Genomic DNA, 23,517 nt, shown 5'->3' on the forward strand with positions numbered 1-23,517 from the left:
GAGGTGCAGATGGGTTGCAGCACTGCTCTTAGGATCAATCATCAGTGGTCCTCTTCAGGGAGAGGACAAAAAGATGGGTCTCAGAGTCCTACCAAAAAACAAAACAAAAACCCCTAAGAGGTCACTACAGACACCAACAATATTCAAATACAGATTGCATATCCTTTAATGTAAGCTGAGGGGAGCCAGGGGTCAGTCCCAGGTCAGTTCTATCCTCCTGCACTATCAGAGCTGCCAGCAGCAGGGGCCTTTCTTTTGGTTACCATGACCACCAGCATCCTCTCACATGCAGAGGGTAGAGCCATTTAATCAGACTGGATGATTCGTTTATATTAACTTGAAGAAGAATAGGATATGTATGGCCTGACAAACTCTGTCAGAGAAAGACGAGGAAGACAAGTGTGAGGTCGATCGATCGGCTGACTATATTGACAAGATACTGATTGGTTACATGTTGAAGAAAACATACAATACAAAATACAGAAAAAGTTGGTTCCATCCCCCCCACTCCCCCCCTGACCCCCCCCAAATACTCATCATCGTGATTTGGTCAGAACAAGGCTCAGAGCCAGAGGTCAGGGTGACCAAGGGTGGAGAGGGGTCCTGGGCCATGGTGTGTGGCTGTCACAAATGATGCTTAAGTAATGCTGCGGTTTCTCTCCCAGTTGGGAGTCAGATGGGGAGGGGCTGCAGCCTGAGGACAACCAGCTGAGGGAAGCGCCGCCTGTCCCTTCCCCAGCCCAGGGCCTATCCACTGTCCTGGGACCAAGACCACTCCCAGCAAGGTAAGATGTGGGTGCTCTTGCTGAGTCTGCTCTCCAGCAAGAAGGAAAGAAAGGGTAACTGCTCCAACCCCTGTCCCCACAGACCAGGGGCTCAGGAGCGTAGCTACTACCAGCGAAGGGCAAGTGGGAGAGCAGCAGAAAGGGGACTGGGAAGAGCAGAAGATCATATATATTAAAAAAGTGACTTAAGACTTAAAATTGAATTAGTATTTGTACAGAAAGGTGCAGGTGGAATAACTCCCTTCGGCCTAGGATCAAAGTTATGCAGAGAATTCATGATGGACCCCTCCCCTGCCCCCAGTGGTGGCCCGAGTCATTAAGTGCGATTGGTTAGAGTGGATTCCAGTCGGGTCATTCTGGTGGAGGAGTGGGGGCAGTGGCAGGCAAGGGGGCTCAGTTGCTGCAGCACTGGCTCCGGCTGGCTGGGCTGCTCTCCTGCAGATCCACACCTCTGTTCCGGCCTGGAGCACCAGCTACATTCTGGGGCTCGTTCTTGGGAAGCTTCTTAGCTGTTTGGGAGAGAAGGGGAAATACACCTGTGGGATCACCCCAATATTTTCCCCTAATCAGTGACAACCAGAATTCTGGAGGGCTTGTGTGCCAAAACCAGTTACAAGTGGCACTGCCAGTATTTGAACCCAGGCAGGACGACTCCTAAGGCAAATGAGCTAAAGTCGTATGGGGGAAGGAATGGCAATAGATGGCTTTGACATGGGCAGGGAGTACAAACATGGAGGCTTTGGCCCAGGCTTTAGAAAGTTCTGCATCTGGGAGTCAGCTAGACAACAGTTTTATCAGATAATTTAAAATGGTGAGAATTCTGTTAGTGAAGGCACCCCACAGACTTGCCAGAGACCAGCACAAGCCTGCTTGGGAGAACAGGGGAGATGCAATTTACCTATTGCCATGAAAATTTCATTCACGTTCATTGCAGTTTTCGCTGATGTCTCCATGAACAGCAAACTGTTGTCATCTGCATAGGCTTGTGCTTCCTATTCAGGAAAGTGAGGAAGAGGGCAGGAGGTGAATGCTGGCAGACAGTAGGGGCTAGGGTCCAGCATAAAATCTTCCCTGCTCTTGGTCCTTATAAAACAAAGACTGATTGGGTAAATGCAGGGGTTTCAGGCTCAGGGCTTCTCTGTTCTGTTTTCCCAAAATACCAGCATCACCTAGCTCCCACTCACACGCTACACACACCTCCCAGTTCACAAATACTGGCAGATTCTTATTTAGCTTCCCCAGGTCCACTCTGCCTACTTGCTCATCAGAATCACTAGTAGGCAAAACATTCTTCTAGAAAGATGTCCTGCAACTATACTTGCACATCTGGACAAAAGCATGAGTACATGGACACTACCTGCAGCACTGTTTCTAGTTCTCAACTGTTACAAACAACCTAGGAGGCCCTCAGATAAAGAACTGCAGAGCAGGGTGTGGTGGTTCACAGTGGAAGAGTAAGAATTAGTTCAAGGCCAACAGCGTAGGTTACAGGCTACTTCCCTCCCTCCCTCCCTCTCACAGACAGATGACAACTGTAACACAGTATATGTGGTTTACGGCATACTCCCATTCATCTGTGTAAAGAAAATGATTCACAAATGTATACATTTTTGGTAAGACAAAAAACTGGGAATTCTGGATAAGAGATGCTGATTTTCTAGGATTAAAGAGACTAAACTCATTCTCTATATCTTCTTGGGCTATTTAAATTTTACTACATGAATGCATTGCCTAAAAAAAGTACTTCTGGGGCAGGAGAGATGGACTGCTCTTAAAGAGGACCTGGGTTCAAATCCCAGCACCCACATGGCAGCTCACAGCTTTCTGTGACTCCAGGGGGTCTGACACCTGCACACAATGCACATAAAGTTAAAAAAAAAAAGTACTTCTGTCTCAGTCCATTTGGTTTATAAGGCAGAAGCGTCACCTCCCCACTCCACCCACAAAAGAGCACCGTTAAAGACAGCTCCTTTGTGGCCCATGCTTGAGTCATGAAGGGCAGCAGAAGAAAGCTGCTGCCCCCTTACAGGACTCAAGGGGCCTGGGAAGGCCCCCTCACAGAGCTGGCTCACCCTTCCCCAAATTCTGCCATCTCACCTGAAACTCCACGGCTCTCTTGCTGGCCAGGTCTGCCTTGTTACCTGCGAGTGCAATGACGATGTTGGGGCTGGCCTGCCTCTGTAACTCCTTCACCCAGTTCTTAGCCCGTGCAAATGTATCCTGAGGAGACAGGATCAGAGTGTCAAAGGAACAGAGACATTCTACTCTGGGACACTCACTAGCAAACAAAAACTGGCACAGCCAAAGGCAACTGCAACTGATAAGTCATCCCTTAAGATTCTCGTGAGAGCCGGGCGATGGTGGCGCACGCCTTTAATCCCAGCACTCGGGAGGCAGAGGCAGGCGGATCTCTGTGAGTTCGAGCCCAGCCTGGTCTACAAGAGCTAGTTCCAGGACAGGAACCAAAGCTACAGAGAAACCCTGTCTCGAAAAACTAAAAAAAAAAAAAAATGAAAAAAAAAAAAGAAAAAAGATTCTCGTGAGAGTGTCTTGATGAACAGGATCTGCCCATATCCCAGTCGGGACTAGAAGGTTAAGTGAGAGGTAATAAATGCGACTTTTATATCCTAATTCTTGGGGCTTTACAGAAATGAAGGGCAAGGAATAAAGGAAGAAAAATCTTTACTGTGTTGGTGATGTCATAGACCACGATGGCTGCTTGGGCCCCCCGATAGTACATGGGGGCCAGGCTGTGATATCGCTCCTGTCCAGCTGTGTCCCAGATCTCAAACTTGACCGTTGTATCGTCTAAGCAGACAGTCTGTGTGAGGAAAGCCGCTGTAAGAAAAAGGTGGGTCATTATGCAGAGAGGAACTGGAAACCACCTGGCTTACTCTCTGTTGCTGGATCTGGCATGTAGAAGCCTGTCCATGCAGGGCAGGTGAGGCCTATGTGTTGTCTGGAAGTGCCTGCACGGAGCCGTCTGAGAACTACTCTGCAAAGCACAGCAAGAGTCAGATAAGGGAGACCCAGGGGAACCCTGAGGCCAAGTCTCAAAGGGTGAGACCCCATTCCCCCTGGCCTTCCTTCTGCTGCCCTTCACAGACCCACTTCAGCTCAAGGGTGACTGTGACCTTCAGTTTCAGAAAGGCATTCTCTCTGCCAGGCTGTGGTTGGCTTTCCAACCACCCCTGCCACCTCCAGGCACTCCAGCTAGCCACCATCCCATCCCTACTTTGACCCAAAATCGTTCCTGAATGGCCAACCTGTGGTTTGAATACAGATTCCACTTGAGATGGGAAGACAGGGCACCGAAGGAAATATGCTTTGCAGGAGAATCCTGGAGCTGGGACAGACATGTAGGGTTCTCCACACCCTGGACCCAGCAGAGGATTATGACAGCCCTGTGAGGAGCCTGGGGCGCCACCTCACTTCCCCCTCTAGAGCTCCTGACAGTGCTGAGGAGGCAGAGAGAAGACTGCTGACGTGGCCCATTCTGTCTCCAGCTGCCTGGAAACCGTCTACCAAGCAAGAGAGCAGAGGATGACTCGGGTCCAGGGTGGCCCTGGCCTCTCGAGAGTCACACTGACTACAGATGCCAGAGGCTGAGTCCAGACCCTTATTTACCTCCTACATGCTGACCAATGGGGAATCAGTGACACATTCTGAGCTCCAGAAAGGGTAAAGATCAGCAGGAGAGGACAGGACATGCATACTGCCCTGCAGAACAAAAAGGACCCTCTGAGAGGTCCCCCTGATGCCAGCCAGGTCAGTGGATGGGGTAGTCACATCCACACAAATAATAAAGAGGCTGGACCAAAACAGGAAGTTATTTTCAATCTCTAGCTAATTCTTAGCAGTCATGCTTTTTGAAATGAAGCATGAAACTGACTGTTGGATTCAATTCCAGGGCCCACTGAGGAAAAAGTGCTCCCAGGCCAAACAGATTTAGTCTCTGCACAGACAGCTTTCTTTCTCAAGGGTCCCCAGTCCCCCAACTCCCTCGTGTTCACTCACCTCCAATTGTGCTCTCCTGATACTCATGGAATTGTCCCTTGACAAAGCGGAGAACAAGGCTGGATTTGCCCACTGCAGACTCCCCCAAGAGGACCAACTTAAACTGACAGATCTTGTTGCCAGCAGCTGGTCCATTGGGTCGTGCTGCACCTCCCCGACCAGCCATGGCCTGATGATGCTAGGTAGCAGTACCAATGAGCGTAGGGGTGGGGCCAGTGCTATGCAAAGAGGCACTTAAGGGGAGGGAGGCCTTCAACTGTAGGGGAGAAACAAGAAGGAGGGGTTAGAACAAGACTGTCAAAGGTGCCCTCCCTAAACCACAAGTATTCTCCCTTGTCCTTCCTGATGACCGAGATGATCAATCTTGCCCCTAAACTCCCAGCTCTCCCCACAAAGGCTGAGCTGAAGTCTTCACTAAACTGAACTATATAGCCCCTGGGTCTACAATTGGCAGAGAGGTACAGAGTCAAGTGGCTTCCCAACTTTAGGCTCATGGGTCCTGAGCAAACACTTGGATTTCCCTCTCTCAAATACATACATTCACTTACAAAATCCAGGAGAGGAATGAATAGATGCCAGCATGAGTCAACAGACTCTTTGGGCTCCACCTCCAACACCCCAAAAAGGGGCCAGAAAGACACTAGGATTTAGGTCAACAAACAGTAAGCTTGTAGTCTTGTGCTATGACCAGAGACTGCTCTGGGCAGAAGCAGAGTGTGTGGGGAGGTGGGTGAAGGCACAGCGAGTCCTGGCAGCGAGTTCCTCAGATAAGACGCTTATGGGCACACAGAGACCAAGGCCCGGCCGAGGTGAGTTGTTATCAAAATAACTAGGCTTGTACCACGTAGAAGTGACTTTCTTGGTCTGAGGCTGGATTCTGTACCAGAACCAAAGTAATGTTCTCTCGCTTGTCTTAGGCCTCTTTCCCCAGTCTTCTCATTTTGGATGGACCAGAAGTCTCACACACATTAAAAAACAAACCACACAGAAAAACAAACATGCTCTGAAGCCAGAGCTCTGCTCCCAGTCTCCACTGCCAACTCTCCCTTTTAAAGAGAGACCTCGCTTCCATTCTCTGCTGGCAGAGGCAGGGGTAACACAAAGAAAGCATTAGGGGGGCAGGGGTGGAAGCAAACATGAGACACTGAGACCTGCGCCCCTCGCAGCTGGCGCTCCAGCCCTGATTTTACCACTCAGCTCCAGAGGCTCAAGCTTTTGGGAAGCTTGGAGCTACACAGAAGTATGAGAAGCCTATAAAAGACACCAGAGCAAAAGACAGCAGAACACACAGAGAATGACGCCCTGCCCTAGCAAGACAGTGCAGTCTAGGGACATGGGTGAGATGAACAGCGCCTGTGGGAAGCTGACAGCAAAGGGCCCGCTTTGTTCAGCTCAAATCCTTCTTCACATCCAGAATCTCCCAGCAACTCATTTAAAAAGTGAGCTTCAGGATGAATGATTCACTAACCAGGAACAACGATTTCCTTTCTGGGCAGCACCAAAGGAAAAAAGCTTTGAAATGGGGGCCACCTCTTCCCCAAACGTACAAGGAAGGAAGTAGGAGGGGGCAGTCTTCAAGTTGATTACTAACCAGAAATGTCATTTAAAGACGCCATAGGTAAGCTGCTTTCTCATTCACCCTGAACAAGGAGGACAAGGCCTGTGCAGTTTCGTCAGGACTTCCTCACAATGCTCATGTGTGTTCTAGGAACTCGGAGTGCTGACCCCAGGAAATTATTCTGAAAGACAGCCAGCATCCATGGAGAGATTGCACTATGCTTTTGTGAGCTTTAACACAACCTTCCATTTCTACAGACATAACTTGACAGCAATAAGCACCCTGCTCAGGGACACCCAGTATACAACTTAGGTTCCTTCACAGAAGCTCATTTGTTAGAAGGCTATTCTCCCTGCTGGGGAAGAACAATGGGGGCCACACCTACCCTTGATGTTTGGTTTTGGGTAGCTGCAGTAGTTTTGTGGGCTCTGCAAGGTCTAGTTCTAGCAAAAGTGACCCTGATCCTGTAGTCCTTGAGTACACCCAAGTGTGTGAGGGGCCAACCCATACAAGGCAAAGCTTCAGCCAGAGGGAAACCACAATGGAATTACAAGTCAGTGATTACCCTGTGTGCACATGACACACAGGGCAAACTATTCAGCCAGAGTATAAGAGAAGAATGGGGAGTGGGGTAAGGGGAACAGACAATCAAGACCTTGATGCAAAAAAAGAAAACAAAAACAAAAAAAAAAAAAAACAGTCGTGGAGGACACAGTAATCAGAATGGGCAGCAGCCCTCATCTAGCTGAGAAAAACAGGTAGCCAAGTCTTGTGCCTACCAAACCCACAACTTTGCAAACCTGCCCAGACAGAAAATATATGTGCGTGTGTATGTATGTATATATAAAGCCAGAAAGGGAGAAACCCAATTCTCAACCATGTCTGTGTGTAGAAGCCATCTGTGTGGCTGGCCCGGAGAGCTCATCCAGGGTCAGAACAGAGCCAGCCAGCTCTCTGCAGGTGCCACTGAAGCAGAACCAGGGATAGAGCAGCTAGAATGAAGCAAATAAGCAGACACCAGATTGTGGTGCCACGAGCGTGACTGTCTCCTCTCACTTAGCCACCTGAGCTAAGTCAAAGCAGGACTATCAGTGGCAGGGCACATCAGGGTTAAGGCTAGTGCCGAGAGTGCATCGCCTTCTCCACAGACACTGGTGAGCAGACCCTGGCTTCCCTAGTCACTGAAACAAGTTCTACCAAGCTGGCTTAAACTGGCTGCTGACATGTTCTTCCTGATCACTGGTCCTGCCTCCAGAGACACCTGAGCAGGTGCTTATAGCACTTTTTATGATCTGTTGCCTCGTGGTTTTCCTGGCCCCAAGAAGGAATCACATGAGCAGAAGTGTTTGACTTTTTCAGCCAATAAAGGACTAAGCAAGACAATTTTTGTCATGAAGTAATACAGAGATAAGAGCATGTCTGAGACAGGTAGGTCATACTCAGCTTCCCAAGAAGCTCCTCTTCTCCCAGGACTGGAAAACCAGAAGACAGATCCTGGCAGGTGATAATAGTGAATGAATTCATGGACTGAGCTGTCCTGCCTCTGTGTGTATATGTGTGTGTGTGTGTGTGTGTGTGATATGTGTGTATGTGTGTGTGTGTAAGGAATCTTTTCTCCTGAACTAGTTGCAAAGATATTCTGTATTTTAGATGAAGTGATGTCTTGGAGTCAATCAAATCCTGCTTAAGAGCCAGTCACCAAAAAGTTGCCTGTAGGAGACAGGATGAGTCAACAATCTTTCCCCCTGAGTGTTTAGCAATGGTATAGCTTCAGGCCCATGGCAAAGGACTCTGAAGATCCACTTCCCAACCTTCTAAATAAGAATCCTCGTGGTGGTGCACGTCTTTAATCCCAGCACTTGGGAAGCAGAGTCAAGTGGATCTTTGTGAGTTTAAGACCAGCCTGATATACAGAGTAAGTTCTAGGACTGGCTCCAAAGCTGCAGAGAAACCCTATCTCAAAACAACAACAACAAACAAAACCAAACCAAACAAACAAACAAAAAAAAAAACAAAAGAAGAAAGACCACCTAGAATGGGCCCCACCCCCAACTTCACGCCTTCCAAGGGAAAGATGAACATGTCCAAGGACTTGGGGGCACTCTGTTAAGTATGTCTTTTCTTGTAGTGCACACAAAAGGGCAGAGGGAACCAGGCCCCTGAACACTCGACCTCTGTGCACAGGCCAAGAAAGGACAAGAAACAGCAAGAGTTGAACACTGCTCTTCCCTGTGTTGGCCTGCCTGTGGCCACTTTTCTCATCAGAACCCACATTAGATCAATTACATCAGAATCTCTAAAAGCAGAGTACAGAACTCAAGGCTTTAAAATAAGCTCCCCAGTTGGGTATAGAGGAGCTCGCCCTTCATCCCAGCACTGGGAGGTAGAGGTGGGGAGCTCTGTGAGGTCAGAGGCCAGCCAGGGCTACACAGTGAGACCCTGTCTCAAATAAACAAAGAGAAGTAGCTGACTAAACACAAGAGTTACAGCTGATAAGGGAAGGTCCATGCTGCCCACAGACAGACCATCAAGGTGGGGCGGGGGCCTTGTTCTACTGAGTGAAGCCTTCAAGACACCAAGTGCTGTGGCGATGCTGTCCCCGTGAGACATGACCACGCACGCACTGGTTTCACACTGCTGTTCTTGCCGGCTTCACAAAGGTCTAGCGATTCCAGCTGGTGGGTGTCTCTGTTGCTTCCTGTTTGCTTTAGAGACTTCCTCTAGCCCCAAGTGAACACAGCCTGGATTGGGAGCAGATTAGAGAAACCAGACTGGAGGCCAGAAGGTGGGTGGAGATGCAGTTACTTAAGGTTAGTTGCTGGCAGAGGGAGTAGGTTTAGGGCTGAGAACCAAGTGGCCAGGCCCAGAGCTCCAAGGAGATGGTCTAGCCAGATACTTCAGCTATCTTTTACTCTGTGAAAAAAAGGAAGAGTTGAGCTGGAGAAGGCACAGCCGCCCTTGAAACTTGTTAGTTTAAGAGAAGGATGCATTGGCCTGAGCAGGAGAGGTAATTGGGCTCAAAGGCTAAGGGGACAGATATTAAAAGGAAGCCAAATGGAGCCAAGGATCGCTTCAGAGGCCTCAGGGAGCTGAGGTGATGACTGACCCATAGTCTCAAGAACACAGGTCACTCTCACAGGGAAACCACTGCTAAAGCACACTGGAGCCCAAGACAACTCTCATGAGGACTACCAGAAAGAAGAACAAGGAAACAGCAGCTGCCTGGAGCCCCCTGTCCCTTCACCCGACCTCATCATGACAGGTTCAGGCTCAGAGAGGGGCACTGGCTCCAGCTTTAGTCAGCAGGTTAGTTCTGTGACCTTGGCCAAGTCACACAAGTGGTCACTGTCAGCTTTAGCTCCTTATCTACAAATGGTATTATTTAATGTTAATTGTATTGGATTGCTGCAAAGGTTAAATAAACATAGGGTATACAACACAGAATTAAGAGGAACAGAAGGTTCCAAGTGGCATCTTATTAAACTACAGGCTAGCTACTTACTTAACTCTGAGTCCTTGGTTGTTAGAGCTTAAAGGGCCACACAGACCTAATCCTAACTATGTCAATTACAGAGAAGGAAGACAAAGTAAGGTGAGGTGACTTGCTCAGAGATGCACAGCAAGGCGATGACTTGACAAACCCATGACTCGTAATTTGTAAGGCTAAGAGATGAAAGAAAAGCCAAGGTTACCAACATCAATCTACTAAGGATAACAAGGAGTCAATTTTCAATGTGTGATTTATACTTATGTGGAGGTCAGAGAACAACTCTGAGGAGTCAATTCTCTCCCTCCACCATGTGAACTCTGGGGAATGAACTTAGGCCAGCAGGCATGGTAAAAGTGCTTTTACCTGCGGAGTCATCTCAACAGCCCTAAGTATGCGTCAGTAGAATAATGGCTTTTAGCAGGGAAACACTTTTGAAAATGAGTTAAAAATTTTAGCTAGCTATATACTTTAGATTTGTAAACTTAACTAAGTACACAAACTACTTTGTATATGAAAGTTACAAGTTAACAGACAAAATACTTATGATCTTTTTCATAAAACGATAAAAAACTAAAGGTTAGAAGTGAATTAGTGAATTGGGAGTGGTAGCATACACCTTTAATTCTAGCACTTGGAAAGCAGATTTCTGTGGAGTTGAGCCCAGCCTCATGTATACAGTCAGTTCCAGAGCTACACAGTGAAGCCAAAAAATAAAAAAATAAAACAAAATATATACGAAACCAATTACCTCTTCTATATAAAAACCATTTTTAGCTTTTCTCTAGTATGAAAATATTCAGAACACAAATACAATAAAAAAGACATTGCCTAAATTGGAAAATGATCAAGAGAACAAAACACCCAAATGTTAAGGCACAGGATGAGCATTCATATAAAAATAACTGTTCAATGTATGCCAAAGCTGTGTTTACTATCTAGACTTAGCTATGGGTCAGAGAACTGTGAAACCGTTTAGCTATTCCTGAAAGAAGCAGCCAGCATGTTTCTGTTGAGGAGAAAGAGGTTACAGCAGTGATGCTCTGTAATCCCACCAAGCCAGGCTATCTGCAGAGGGAACAAAGTTTGGGGTCTGGGGAGGAGAACCGAATAAGGTGGTAGGACTCTGGCACTGCTGTACTCAGGGTCAGGGCTCATCTGCAGAAAATCACCTTACAGTCCAGGCAGAGTTCTGGGAAGGACTTTCATGGGAGCCATTAAGCAGCTAAAGGAGATGCAGGAAATGAAGGGTAGCTTCCGTTATACAGATACATAGATAACTTGGAACCATGGGAATGGCCTAGAAGTATGCTCGGAGTCAGCTGGGTTCTCTGCCACTGGGACAGACAGAACCCCTACCTGCGCAGGCAAATCTCTTATCTGGGATTATTAATCTCAATGAATTACTCATTCTGGAAAAGACCACAGTGACACCTCATGGAATTCCTAAGAGTGCAGCCCAGGGTTCCAACTCTGGCAACTCCAGCAAAGAGGTTAACTCTGGAAACATCATTAGATAACCAAACTGAACATTTTTGCCAGGGGTTAGCCAGGAAAGAGCATGGTGAGCTCCCCAACCCCTTTCCCTCAGGTGCTGGGTAGAACTGAGGACAGACGCCAAGCCAGACTGTTGCCACCTCTTAGCTTCTCGGGTCCTATCCTAGAAAAAATATGAAATTCTCTGAGAACTGGAAAGATGGCTTAGTGGGTAAAGGTTCTTGAAGTCAAGCCTGACAACCTGAATTCGAGTCCCCCAGGATCCACAAGGTAGAAGTGTCTAATGTGTCTAAGTGGCTATTTGTCTAACAACCTCCACATGTGCATGCACACACACACAGACATAGACACAAATACATATGATTAAAATATAGGAAAGAAAGAAGAAAAGAACTCCCTTCCTGCCCACCAAGCTGCTTTCTCAGCTCCCCATCACAGTGAGATCCCCCAGGCCAGAGGAAGCAGTCAGCACTAAATTCCAGGCAAAGATGGAAAAGTCCAGCGACATTCCCTCTCCTTCCTGCATGCACAGGGAGGAAAAGGCATAACGTAGTAATGTCCAAGGATTCCATGACTGATGGGCAACTAGAAGAGTTTCAGTCACTAGCCCTGTGTGCCAAAAGACAGGGGGCTGCCTAGAGCTATACCTGGCAAGGTTTATCCTGCCTAGTGATTCAACATTCCTGAGAGAACTGGGGCCTGACCCCCAAAGCAGCAGTCACTGTGGCAGATCCTCAGCCTCAAGCCAAAGTTCAACTAGAAATGTGGCCCTTTCTGCAGCACAAACCCACACACATGCTCAGCAGAGGGACCAGGAGTTGAGGCTACAGCTGAACAAAGGCTTGCTCCCCTTCTACTGCTTGTGCTAAGCGGCAGGATGTTAAAAAGGCAGTCAGCCCGCATGCCTCAGCCCGCATGCCTCAGCCCGCATCTGTGGATGTGCCAGCATGGAGCACAGGCTTTCATGACAGCAGGTGGGAAGGATGGGAGATTCCCATTGGCCCACAACTCTCCCACTGCTCTTGCTGAATGCAAATCTCTCGGGTTTTAGAGCATTTGTTTGTTTTTGTGCTTTTCACTTTGTGGAGACAGTTTCACCAGCCTGGAGTTTAGGATCCCCACCTGCCTCAACCTCCCAAAAACTGAGATCATAGGTGTACACCACTATGCTGGTTTCCTGTGTCTGTTTAGCTGGTGCGGTTATAAACTTACTTAGGATGTTACTAACTGGAATCTCATCAATGCTGGGCTTGTTTCCCTCTCTGTCTCAGGAGGAGCTCTACAGGGGCCAGGAGTGTGAGCCAGGACAGCTGCCACTTCTGCTGCCCCCAGACCCAGCAGGACTGCAAGGACCTCTGCTAAAGTCAGGGTCATCAGCAGCACCTGTTCTCTCAGGCATTCACACACACCAAGTGAGCTTCCCAAACCCTTCCTGTCTTTACAAACACCCGACAGAAGGAAACCATCTACCATCACTGCCCTCTTTGTTTCAGTGCCCGTACTTCCCATGTAGCCAGCAGAGGTGGTATCTACGGGAAGGCAGGAGGGAATCCGACAGTAGTAAGCCAAATGTTTCCTGCCCAGACAACACAGGCACACTGTGGTCAGGAACTGCCAGCTAACAAGAACAAGGTCAAAGTTCTCACTATGAGATCTAAGGGACAATGGCTCTTGGAAGCCAGAAAACACTATTTCAGACAAACTCTTCTTTTCTTAGTTTTTACTGAACAAAACATAATAGTGGTGTCAGCTGAAGAAGGGGTTCCATCAGACAAATTTCAATAAATTAACCACACTTCTGCTCCCACAGTCTACAAAGACAACTTACTGGAGAGGGTGGAGAACTTGGTAGCTTGAGTGCTGAGAATGGGAAGGTAAGAGGACTCTCAGGCACCGTCGCAGATGAAAGGGACCACGTTACAAAACTCCCAAAGGCTGGACTGTAGTTTTCCTGTGTTTAAGCTCAAGCCTGGCACACCATAAGGGGTCATAAATATGGTCAAGTGAACATGTGATACAGGTCAGCCTGGTTAAGTTTGGCAAATAGATGGGGACAGCTGAGAGCTCACACCCACAGCCATTTTCTAGATGACTTGGATCCCACCCCAAGAGCACTCTAGACCAGTTGAGACTTCTGACCGAACTCCTCAGGTCTATGCACAGTAGGATTAAGCCAGACAAATATCAAGTCCTGTGACCATCACTTAGGCTAGCCTTGTGCTGTGCCCAGAACGCATCCCGGAGCCTATAAAAGGGAGAGACTGGCACCTACATCCAGGGCTACTGGAAAGATGATGCATAAGAGAATGAGGCCCTAGAAAACACTCAACAATGCAAGTGGGGCAGGGCTTGCCCCATGAAACCTCCCGTGTAGCAAGTGGATCCTCAACCCCGTGCCAGGCAGCCCGCCTTACCCTCCAATGTCCCTCACTTGAAAGAGGCGGTCTTTCAGTAGTTTCCTGTAACAAGGGCTGCTTTCCTAGAAGACTTACGACGGACTGTAACAGTCCCAACTTTGAATTATCTGGAGAGGGTACCGGGCCATTGGCTGAAGGAACCATCACCATCCGATAAATCTCCCCCACCAAAACCAATCACAACCCCTTTAAAAGCAACAACAAAAAAGGATGACTCTCTTTGGAGAAGCCCACATCCATGCTCTGAGTTTTTTGTTGTTGTTTTTGTCTTTCCTGAGCATTGCTTTTAACCTTCATGTTTAAAGTTTATATTAAGATACTTTTAACAAATCCTGACTCTGCTTCAATAAGTTAAATAAAAAAAATAAATTAAAAATATGAAAGGTCCTAGAACATGAAGCATCTCGAAGGCCTCATTCCCTTACGTCCATTTCAAAGCCTCTCAGGAAAGGGAAGAAGTGATTCAGCTGCAGGGGAAGGGGCAAGAATAGGGCAGCTGACGACAAAACCAAAGTTGAGTTCCTTTTAAAAATGAGGCTGCAAACACTAGAGGTTTGCAAATTGGCATCACTCATGACCACAGAGTCTGAGCAACTCAGAGAGCAATATGATGACTAGGAGAGCAGCCAGGGTGAGGAGGCCACCCATAGCCTCCTCAAGCCTGGGATGCTTCTGACAGAGCCACCTGAAGGGGACACACTCAGACCTATGAATAGAGGCAAAGGGCTGGTGGAAGGCTCAAGTTACAGATTTTCCGAGGGTAATTGCGGCAAAGGATTTAAGCTCGTCAATGATTCAGGATCACATCTCCAAGGGCTTATCTGCCTTGAGCCTGCCTAGAGCCACAAAGGCTACAACACAAGCCTTTCCAAAGGAGAGTCTGTTTAGGAAAGGCAGCAAAAGAGGTGTGACTAGACTACCTGGGATTTCATATGGACTTTCAGCCCAGAGTCCAGGAAGGTTTGGCTGAAGAACTCAGTGCTCAAAGAGAATGATTACACCTAGCACCTCGCCACAAACTCCAGAGTAAATACCCAGTGTGACCACTGCTTAGCTCAGGTGCAGCATCAGACAGATGGGGACTGTGAATGGGTGAACAGAGGGCAGCAACTTGCTGCTAGGACCAAGTGCTGGGACTGGAGTGGATTCTCACCATATGTTACTTTGCTACCTTATCCAGCTATGGGACTGCACAGACTACCACCAGAAGGGGCAGCCTGAACTCATCCTGTAATTCCAGATCAGGGCGCTAGACAGAAAATGTTTGCTAAACAGGCCTGGGCAGGAAATACACAAACAGCATCTTGTGCCAAAAAGTAAGGAAATGCTCAAAAAACAAAATCAGAAACCCTCACAATGACAGGGGTAGGTCAAAGGGAGCTGAAAGAGCAGCCTGTGGTCAAAGACGAAACAATGTGAGGAAGCAATGTAGATTAGAAACCAAAGTATAAAATTAAGTTTCTGTGAGCCAATACCAACAGATGAATAATTGAATAAATGAGAATAAGCAGGTCTCTTGCATCAGGGGATTTAATAATTCATATAGCTACTTCACCCTCCAAGAGGGGGACCTGACCTGCCACTCTTCAGTGTTGACTAGACATAATGACATTCTTCCAGAGAGAACAAATAAAGCAGGGGACAACTTTATAATGGAGAGCCCTCAGACTGTGTCAGGCTGACACTGACGATGAGCCACACTGATTATGTGTACCTTGATACAACGGGACACAAACGGCACTTTATATTAGAATCGTCTCCCTAACCCTGATCACTCCTAACCCCAGTCTACTCAGGAGAAAAAATGTCCAGCAACCCATAAAATATCTGGCCAGTGACCTCAAAACCATCAAGGTCACTGAAGACAAGTGCAATCCTGAAACTACCTACCTAGAGAAATCTAGGGAAATGCAACATCCAAATGCAGCCAGGGCCCTTGCTACAGAAACAGGACAATCAGGTGCAATCCACAATGTGGATGGAGCATGGACATTCATGTATTAACATTAATGTAACATGCTATAAACAGGGAAACAGGGGAACAGGGTCTAAGTCTTGTGAGGAAACTGTACTATTCTCCTAATTTTTCTAAGACTATTCTGAAAAAAATCACTAATGGGGGAAAAAAGGGAGGAGCAGGGGCTCATCCTGAAATAAGATGAGGTTTGAGACCTGCTATTATTATTAGACACACAGTTTCGAAGATGAGTTCATTGACAGGGAACAGGGATAGGAGGAGCTAAGTGGGAGAAAGCACAGCCCAACACAGCAGGCTGGAGCAGGGAGTTTAAAGGCCATGAGCTTAGGATGCTGATCGCAGGGCTGCCCTCACTACTGCTTTTGTTTGTCTGTTTTTTGGTAACAGGGAATAGAACCAGAGCCTCAAAAATGCAAGGTAAGTACTCACCTACTGAGCTATACGCCAGAACTGCTAGTGCTTAAGACCAATATCACAATGTGCAGACATGCAAAACAGCACCCACTGACCAGAGCAAAGTTCAACCCCACTGATCCCTTGCTAAGTGCTGCCTGGGTGGGTAGTCTCAACACACACAACTGCAGAAAGAGTAGAATAGTCCATCCTGCTACCAGATTTACTCACTCTGCAGAAGCAGCTGAGGCTGGGGTGCTGTGTAGCTAGCCAGAGCTACGCCCATCTTCTACTAAAGCCTTCACAGGAAACAGAGATTTGAAGAGCTCTGCCCTCTGGAAATTGGTTTGTACCCTACCTGATCTGCATTATCTATCTGGTACCAGCTATTCTGCTTACCTGTTTGCTCCGCTATCTGTGTATGAGCAGATGAAGATAGGGCTCAAGCTTGGAAATGAGCTGGGGCTATGTTTGTCCAGCTTTACCTGGGCAAGCTGTAAGTTTGGGTAGGGGAGCGTTAAGGAAGCAGGCAGGCAGGCACTTCAGGGCAGATTTCCATGTCTGTGCTTTCCGTTAGCAGCTGTAGCGAGGGGCCTATTATGCTGGACATGATCTGTGGTCTGCAGTGCTCATCCATCTGAGATAGAAAGAGCAGGGAGCCAGCTCTGATGGAGAGAGGAACTGGTACCTCCTCACAAAGAAAGAGACTTGCAAGTCAAGTCTCAAAAGAAAACAAGGAAAGCAGCTTCCAGGCAGGTGAGGTGGACACGAGTATTTTAGGCAAAGGGAACAGTATACACGTAGCTTCTAGAGAAGAGGCTGTCCTGCCCTGCCACTCAGAGCACGGTTCCTCACTGGAACATGCGCCTCCCTCCAGTGGTGTGAGGATGAAACAGAATATGCTCAGAGTTCAGAAGAGTGCCTGGAACATGTCAGCAAAGCTCAGTAAGTTGAGCTTTTAGCCAGCAATGGTGGCACACGTCTTTAATCCCAGCACTTGGAGGCAAGGACAGATGGATCTGAGTTCAAGGCCAGCCTGGTCTACAGAGTGAATTATAGGACAGCTAGGGCTACACAGAGAAATCCTGTCTCAAAAGATAAAACAGAAAAATAAGTTGACCTTTAACTAGTATCACTGCCTCTGTGTATTAGGAGATGCAGTACTTTTTTTTTTTTTTTTTTGGTTTTTCGAGACAGGATTTCTCTGTGGTTTTGGAGCCTGTCTTGGAACTAGCTCTTGTAGTCCAGGCTGGTCTCGAACTCACAGAGATCCACCTGCCTCTGCCTCCCAAGTGCTGGGATTAAAGGTGTGTGCCACCATCGCCCGGCAGGAGATGCAGTACTTTGAAAAGCAATCAAACCTTTTTATATGCCATGCTCAATACAAAGAATGCCCTTAAAGATTATTTCAAGGTTCTTTTTTTTTTTGGGGGGGGGGGGGTTGTTTGAGATAGGATCTTGTTACACAGCCCAGGCTGGTCTCAAACTCATGACTCTCCTTTTCAGCCTCCCAAGTGATAAGACAGATGAAGAGCCTCATGCCTGCTAGGCAAGTGGTCTACAACTGAGCTGCAGAGCCTCAGCTCATGTTTTATATCAGACAGGCTCTCACTAAGTTGTTTAGGCTAGTCTCCAACACACTATGTAATCCAGGCAGGCCTTGAAAGATCCTACTGCCTTAGTCTCCCAAACTGACAGGATTACACTGGGCTGTCACAGTACTGAAAGCTTTATAACCTACATTTTGGGACATCCTAGTCTATAAGCTCTGTCCACAGCAAATGGCTCTAACAAAGCAGCCGAACTCCACCATGGTAGATCAGTAACACTGTGCTCACCTCCCAGGAAAGAAGCACTGGGCTCAATTTTTTTTTTAAAGGTACAATAGCAGGCGTGGTGATGTACACCTTTAGTCCCAACATTCAAGGCAGGGGCAGGCAGAGCTCTTCGAATTTGAGGCCAGTATGGTCTATGTGCTAAGTTCCAGGACAGTCAGAGTCAAGTAGAAAGACCCTGCCTCAAAACTAAGTAAATGCAGTGACTCTGAATGGTGTAATCATGGTGACGGCCTTAGCAGTTTCTTCTGTTTGTTTTGTCTGTTTTTCTTTTTTGAGTCAGGGTCTTACTATGGCCCAGGCTGCCCTGAATTCATAAAGATCTTCCTACCTCTGCCTCCCAGGTGCTGGGATTAAAGCCATGAGCTGTCATGCCCAGCACTCTTTCTGTAAAAAGAACTATAACCCACATCAATTCTGCTCAGTAACTATGAGATGAGGGAGCATGTGACATCATCCAAATACCAGGCATCACAACAGATATCTGACACTAAAACTGAGTAAGACTTAGAGATGAATTGTAATAAGCCTTCAAAACCCCACCTGCCCACCAGAGGCCACTTTGTAAGGATCTGTTCTGTCCTTGGCACTGAACTTTACCTTTTTTCTAACTCTGCAAGAGATCTGGTATTCCCATTTTATGGAAGAAACAGGTTCAGAGAGCCCAAGCCACCCAACTGGCAAGCAAGATGGGAACTCTGAGCCTCTACTGTCTTCTGCCTATACTGCCCTTCTGACTGCTGAGCAATCTGTAACCCAGGCTGGCCTCCAACTTCCCATGTAGCCCAGGATGACTTTGAACTCCGATCCTCTGGCCTCCATCTCCCAAGAGCTGGAATCACAAATGTGCCTACAAGCCTGGTTTATGCAGTGCAGAGATGGGTCTCATGCATGCTAAGCAAGCGCTCACCCACTGAGCTATATCCTCAGCCCATTAAGAAGGCTCTTTCTGGGCTGGTGAGATGACTCAGCAAGTAGAGGTGGTTGCCACCAAGTCCGAAGACCTGAGTTTGATCCCAGGACCCACAGGGTAGAAGTAGAGAATTGGTTCCCACAAGTCTTCCTCTCACTTCTTCATGTGCACAGTGGCATGTGTATGCACATACACAGAAAACAAATGAGTGCATGTAGGTTCCTTAAAGGAATCCTTGCTTGGTGGAGGCCAGTTTGAATTTGTGAGTTTGAAGCTGGGCATAGTGGTGGACATCTTTAATCCTAGCACTTGGGAGGCAGAGACAAGTGGATCTCTGTGAGTTCAAGACCAGCTTGGTCTTCAAAAGCAGTTCCAGGCCGTTCAGGACTAGACGTTGCAACCCTGTGTCAAAATCAGCAGGCAGTATCAAAGGGGACTCAGAAGGCACAACCCTTCAATCCTGCCCGGCGGGACCCTTCAGTTTGTCACTTTCACTTTCATTTTCTAGTCATTTTGAGTTAAGTTCTGGAGAAATTAATGACACATAGACATTAGCAAACTCTTGGGCTCTGAAGAGTACAGGCTTGAGACTTTTACCGTCACAGCATCCTCAGCAAAGGGGGGGAGTAAAAGAGGGTGGAATGTTGGGAAAGAGAGGGAAGTCAAAACGGAAGGCCATGGTGAGGAGGCCAAGAGCCTCGACTCAAGCCCCTGTTCACCGGTTCTGCAAGTTCATTCATTTAACAAGACTCTAAGCTTGAAGGAGAGCCTGTTTTAGGAAAGATAAGAGTACATTCGAACCCAAGCCCCAAACCCTGGCTCTGACCACTTCTAACTGTTTGGCCCCAGGGTAAGAACTGTCAATAAGGTGGGGACACAAACACCTCTCTCCAGGACATTGTGAGGAGTAGGCTATGGGAAGAACTCTGGGGCTTTACATCTTATAAATAAGATACACACTTACACTCCTCCTAGAGTGAACAGGCAGAAAGGCCAGCTAGGTGTGAGGAGCGAGAGGTGAGGCAAAGAGATTTTGAGAGGAGGCCCTCCTCTCCCAGCAGGACAGTGACAGGCTTCAGCTGGGCCTCTCCAAAGTCTGAAAGCCAAAAGCAGTTGTGGAACCACACAAAACTCTAGTGCCGCCTGTCTCTCTAAGATTTTCTCCTCAAAAGCAAGGCTCAGAGTTAGAGCTGGGAGTGGATGTCCAGACAAAAGCCAGAAATGCCCATGAGAAGGCTTGCCTGCCTCAGCCAGGGCCCCAGGAATCCCAATCCACCCCTGAGCAGGTAAGTCTAGCAGAAATCAATTGCTGGGAGCAGTCAGGGTTCACTGGTTCTCCCTGAGAAGCTCATGCTGAACAGACCAGAGGCTGGCTGGGTAAGGGATTCACCAACGAGCCCACACAGAAAGAGAGTGTCTCATTTAGACGCTGACTCTAATAAGGAAGGGGTTTCTTTATTGTCCAAGAAGTAGTAAAATAAATATACCACAGAATTAGCTTAAAATGTTGCACTAACTGGACACCGGCAACTGTCCAGAAGTAGGTCAGAAAAAGCTCAAAGCAAAATTTTCAGCTCTCGTGTGATAAGTAGTGTCTTAAGGTGGTCAGGAATGCCCGAGAACTGAACGGCTCTCCCACTCTTCCTTCACAGCAGACAGCAAGGGTCAGTTGTGACCTCAGACTCAGGCTACTCCTCAGAAAGGTAGTCTCTGGCCTGTACTTTGGCCACTTAACAAAAGAACTTTCCAACTTGGTCACAAACAGCAGCCATTTCACACACTTCAGTCCCAAGGATCCTGCGTCAATTCGGTTGGGGGAACTGGCACTTTATGACACGGACAGCAATTCCTTTAGCTACAAAAACTAGAGTTGCCACTGCGATCTGGACCAACTGCTCTGTGGTAAAGCCAAGCCAAGAAGAGACTCTGGTGAGGCCTGGACCTGTTGCTCAGGTGGAGAGCGTTGTGTGACTGGGGACGGAGAAGAGAAGGTCCCTCAATGCCACACAGCTCCTATTTGGTCTTATTTTCCTCCCTCTAAGGAAACCACTCTGAGGCTCTGGAAGGACAGGGCTGAGCCTGGAGCAGCGGGAAGGAGGAGGGGAGAGAGAAGATAATGAATGGGCAGAGCCTCCCTGATCTGTCGCTAGGATTCAGCAAAGCTCAGCTAAATTCTTCAGAGGCAGGAAGACGGACACACACTGAGAAGACAGCCAGGGCTGGGGGTCTGACGAGCGGCACAAGGAGAGGGCTGCCGACTCCCTGTCAGTGACCCAGAATTCAAACTCTGCTGAGTCCTGGTAGATTCGAGAGGAAGTAAGGAACCGTAAGGGCGCAAACACACTTCTGTGAGTGTGGAACATTCTCATCCAGGCACCCACCATCCCCGCACACCCTAAAGGACATCTAGATAAGAATTCCTTCGGGGCTGCAAGGGGCAACTGGGTTTTTTGAGGGGGGAAGTGGGAATTTGGGGGGGGGAGACACAGGAAAGGAAAACCAGGAGAGACAGCACTCCCCGCCACCTGTAAAAGGGAAGGGAGACAGGTTCCTTCACACCTGGCAAAGACTCTTTGATTCTGAAAGCAAGGGGGTGGGGAGCGGAACTTAGGGTCCCTCTCTCCTATAACTGGACTGGACAGGCCACAGGAGAGCCTTAAAGGACTCCTGAAGGCTCCCGAGGGGCAGGTAAGCAAAGGAAAGAGGCGCTCCCCCTTTGGCCCGACGCCCTATGGAGCCCCTGAGAGGGGGCTACGGGTCGGGGGAGGGGTCAGTGTCCCCCTAAGCTAAGGTTGAGCAGGAGGAAAGGGTACCCCAGGGAGGCTTCCACGCAGGCGAGAGACTGGCCCTGGGACAGGCATACTCACCGCGGCTCAGGAGCGGCAGCGTTACTTCGGCCGGGGATCCTACAGACTCCGCTCCTCTCCCTCCCGGCGGTGTCCCAGGCTCCGGCCTCCACTTCCGCCTTTCAGCCGCTCCGGATCCGGATCTCCAGCTCTGCCCCGCCTCTCTATAGTCCCAAGTGACTGACAGAAAGAACAGACCAATGGGAGGCACTCTGATCCTACCCGCAATCAACGCGGGAAAGGAGGGCTAGTGCGCGCGAGGGATGGCGGGACTTGTAGTTCTCAGCACAGGGAGGAGCCGGGGGCTGCCTGGCACTTGGGTGTAGGGTGGATCCCGCTGCTGGTGGGGCGGAGCTGGTCCAGGCCTGCTTATCGCGTCACTGCCAGTTCCAGGTGCCGCGAGGGAAGGCGTGTGGTAGAACTTTGCTAGAGGGCCGAGAGGACTGTGCTTGCAGAATTGAGAAAGGAGAAATATGATGCTCATGAGGCCGCGTAGACGGTATTCTCTCTTAGAGAAGCCCCTGTCCACACTTTGCGGCCAAGACAGGTCCAAGAGACTGATTGCTGAGGACATGCTATTATATGAAAGGCGATGGAGCCCAACGTGGTGGCTCACTCGGAAGGTAGAGAGGCTGGCAGATCTGTGTGAGTAACGATAGGGCTGTTACATAGTAAGACCCTGGGTGAAAAAAGGAAGGAAAGAGGGAGGGAGGAAAGGGAGAGAAAAGAAAGAGGGGGGTTGACGAGAAAGGTAGAAATGGCTCCCTGGGGTCAACGAAATAGCTTGCCTGGTAAAGGAGCTTGCTGCCGAGCCTGACAGACTTCTATCCCTAGGACCCACGTAGTGTAGAGAGGTAACAGACTCCCACAAGTTGTTCTTGACATGCACTTGTGTTTCATGGCATGTAAGAACCCACCTCCCCTCCCCTCAAATAAGTGAAGGAATGTAACTTTTAAAAAGGGCGGCCTCTTGTAGAGCCTAGGTGGGATGAAAAGGAGAAGTTCCACTGCCCGCCATGGTCTTGGTCTCCCTCGCTCCCTTCCTTCCTTTCACATAGGCCCTGATTGGCCTGGAACTTGCTATGTAGACTGGGCTGTCTTTAACTCCCAGAGATCCTCTTGCTTCTACTTCTGGAGTGCCGAGGTTGACGGTGTGTGTGGCACCGTGACAGACTAAGCTTTATTTGGCTCAGATCCCAAACACACCAGGGCAGCCTCCACCCTAGATCTGAATTAACTCTCCAACAACAACCTCTGCCTGGTTTCTCTCTACCCATCACTGCAGACAACCGCCCCCCCCAAGATGGGTCAGTTCTATTTCTGTTTCTTCTAATTCCTTCTATATGAATTAGGACCACTTCTGCTTCCGCTCAACCCTAACCTCCAACACTGGCCAATATCTCCTCTCTCTGCATCTCTCTCCCAGGGACACTATTCAAAACTTACATGAAATCAAAGCCCACCTCAGAGACCATGTCATGTGCCCACTGTGCTAGATCATGAGTCATACCCTGAATGCTTGAGTTGAAGAATAGCTCTGTCTGGAACAACCTGCCACAATGCTGTGCCCACATATAATTTCATCTTGTCATCAAGGTGGCAGTTTCTTTCAACACATATATCACAGGACATAGATCTCCAGAGAAATGACGTCATTCTTAGCAGGTTCTTGACTGGTGACAAGCTCTTCCCTCCAGCTACATACCCACCATAACACACTACACCTAGCACAACACCAAATACCTGGGAAGAAGAGTTCCTTATTCCGAAGGGCAGGGCAACTCCTGGGGC

General features: G+C 48.4%; 1 protein-coding gene across 1 annotated transcript; it reads right to left on the reverse strand.

Annotated features, from left to right (window-relative positions):
• Window positions 1–148: 148 nt before the first annotated feature.
• Rab5c (RAB5C, member RAS oncogene family) lies at window positions 149–21,881 on the reverse strand. The gene is made up of 6 exons (XM_057776790.1): window positions 21,748–21,881; window positions 4,803–5,058; window positions 3,472–3,623; window positions 2,883–3,005; window positions 1,684–1,777; window positions 149–1,294 (listed from the first exon to the last, which is right to left on the reverse strand). Exons 2-6 carry the CDS (start codon window positions 4,966–4,968, stop codon window positions 1,179–1,181), a joined length of 651 nt encoding a protein of 216 aa, XP_057632773.1. The 5' UTR covers window positions 4,969–5,058; window positions 21,748–21,881; the 3' UTR covers window positions 149–1,178.
• Between the last annotated feature and the right edge of the window lie 1,636 nt (window positions 21,882–23,517).

This window comes from Chionomys nivalis, chromosome 7 (assembly GCF_950005125.1).
Source record: "Chionomys nivalis chromosome 7, mChiNiv1.1, whole genome shotgun sequence".
NCBI classification, from domain to species: Eukaryota; Metazoa; Chordata; class Mammalia; order Rodentia; family Cricetidae; genus Chionomys; species Chionomys nivalis.

Excerpts from the sequence above, each read along its gene's own strand:
- Rab5c (XM_057776790.1), bottom strand. The coding sequence starts at position 4,968 with ATGGCTGGTCGGGGAGGTGCAGCACGACCCAATGGACCAGCTGCTGGC. Across the intron at positions 1,778-2,882 it reads AGAGAGCCGTGGAGTTTCAG|GAAGCACAAGCCTATGCAGA; the intron begins GTGAGATGGCAG and ends TTTCCTGAATAG. Across the intron at positions 1,295-1,683 it reads TGAAATTTTCATGGCAATAG|CTAAGAAGCTTCCCAAGAAC; the intron begins GTAAATTGCATC and ends TCTCCCAAACAG.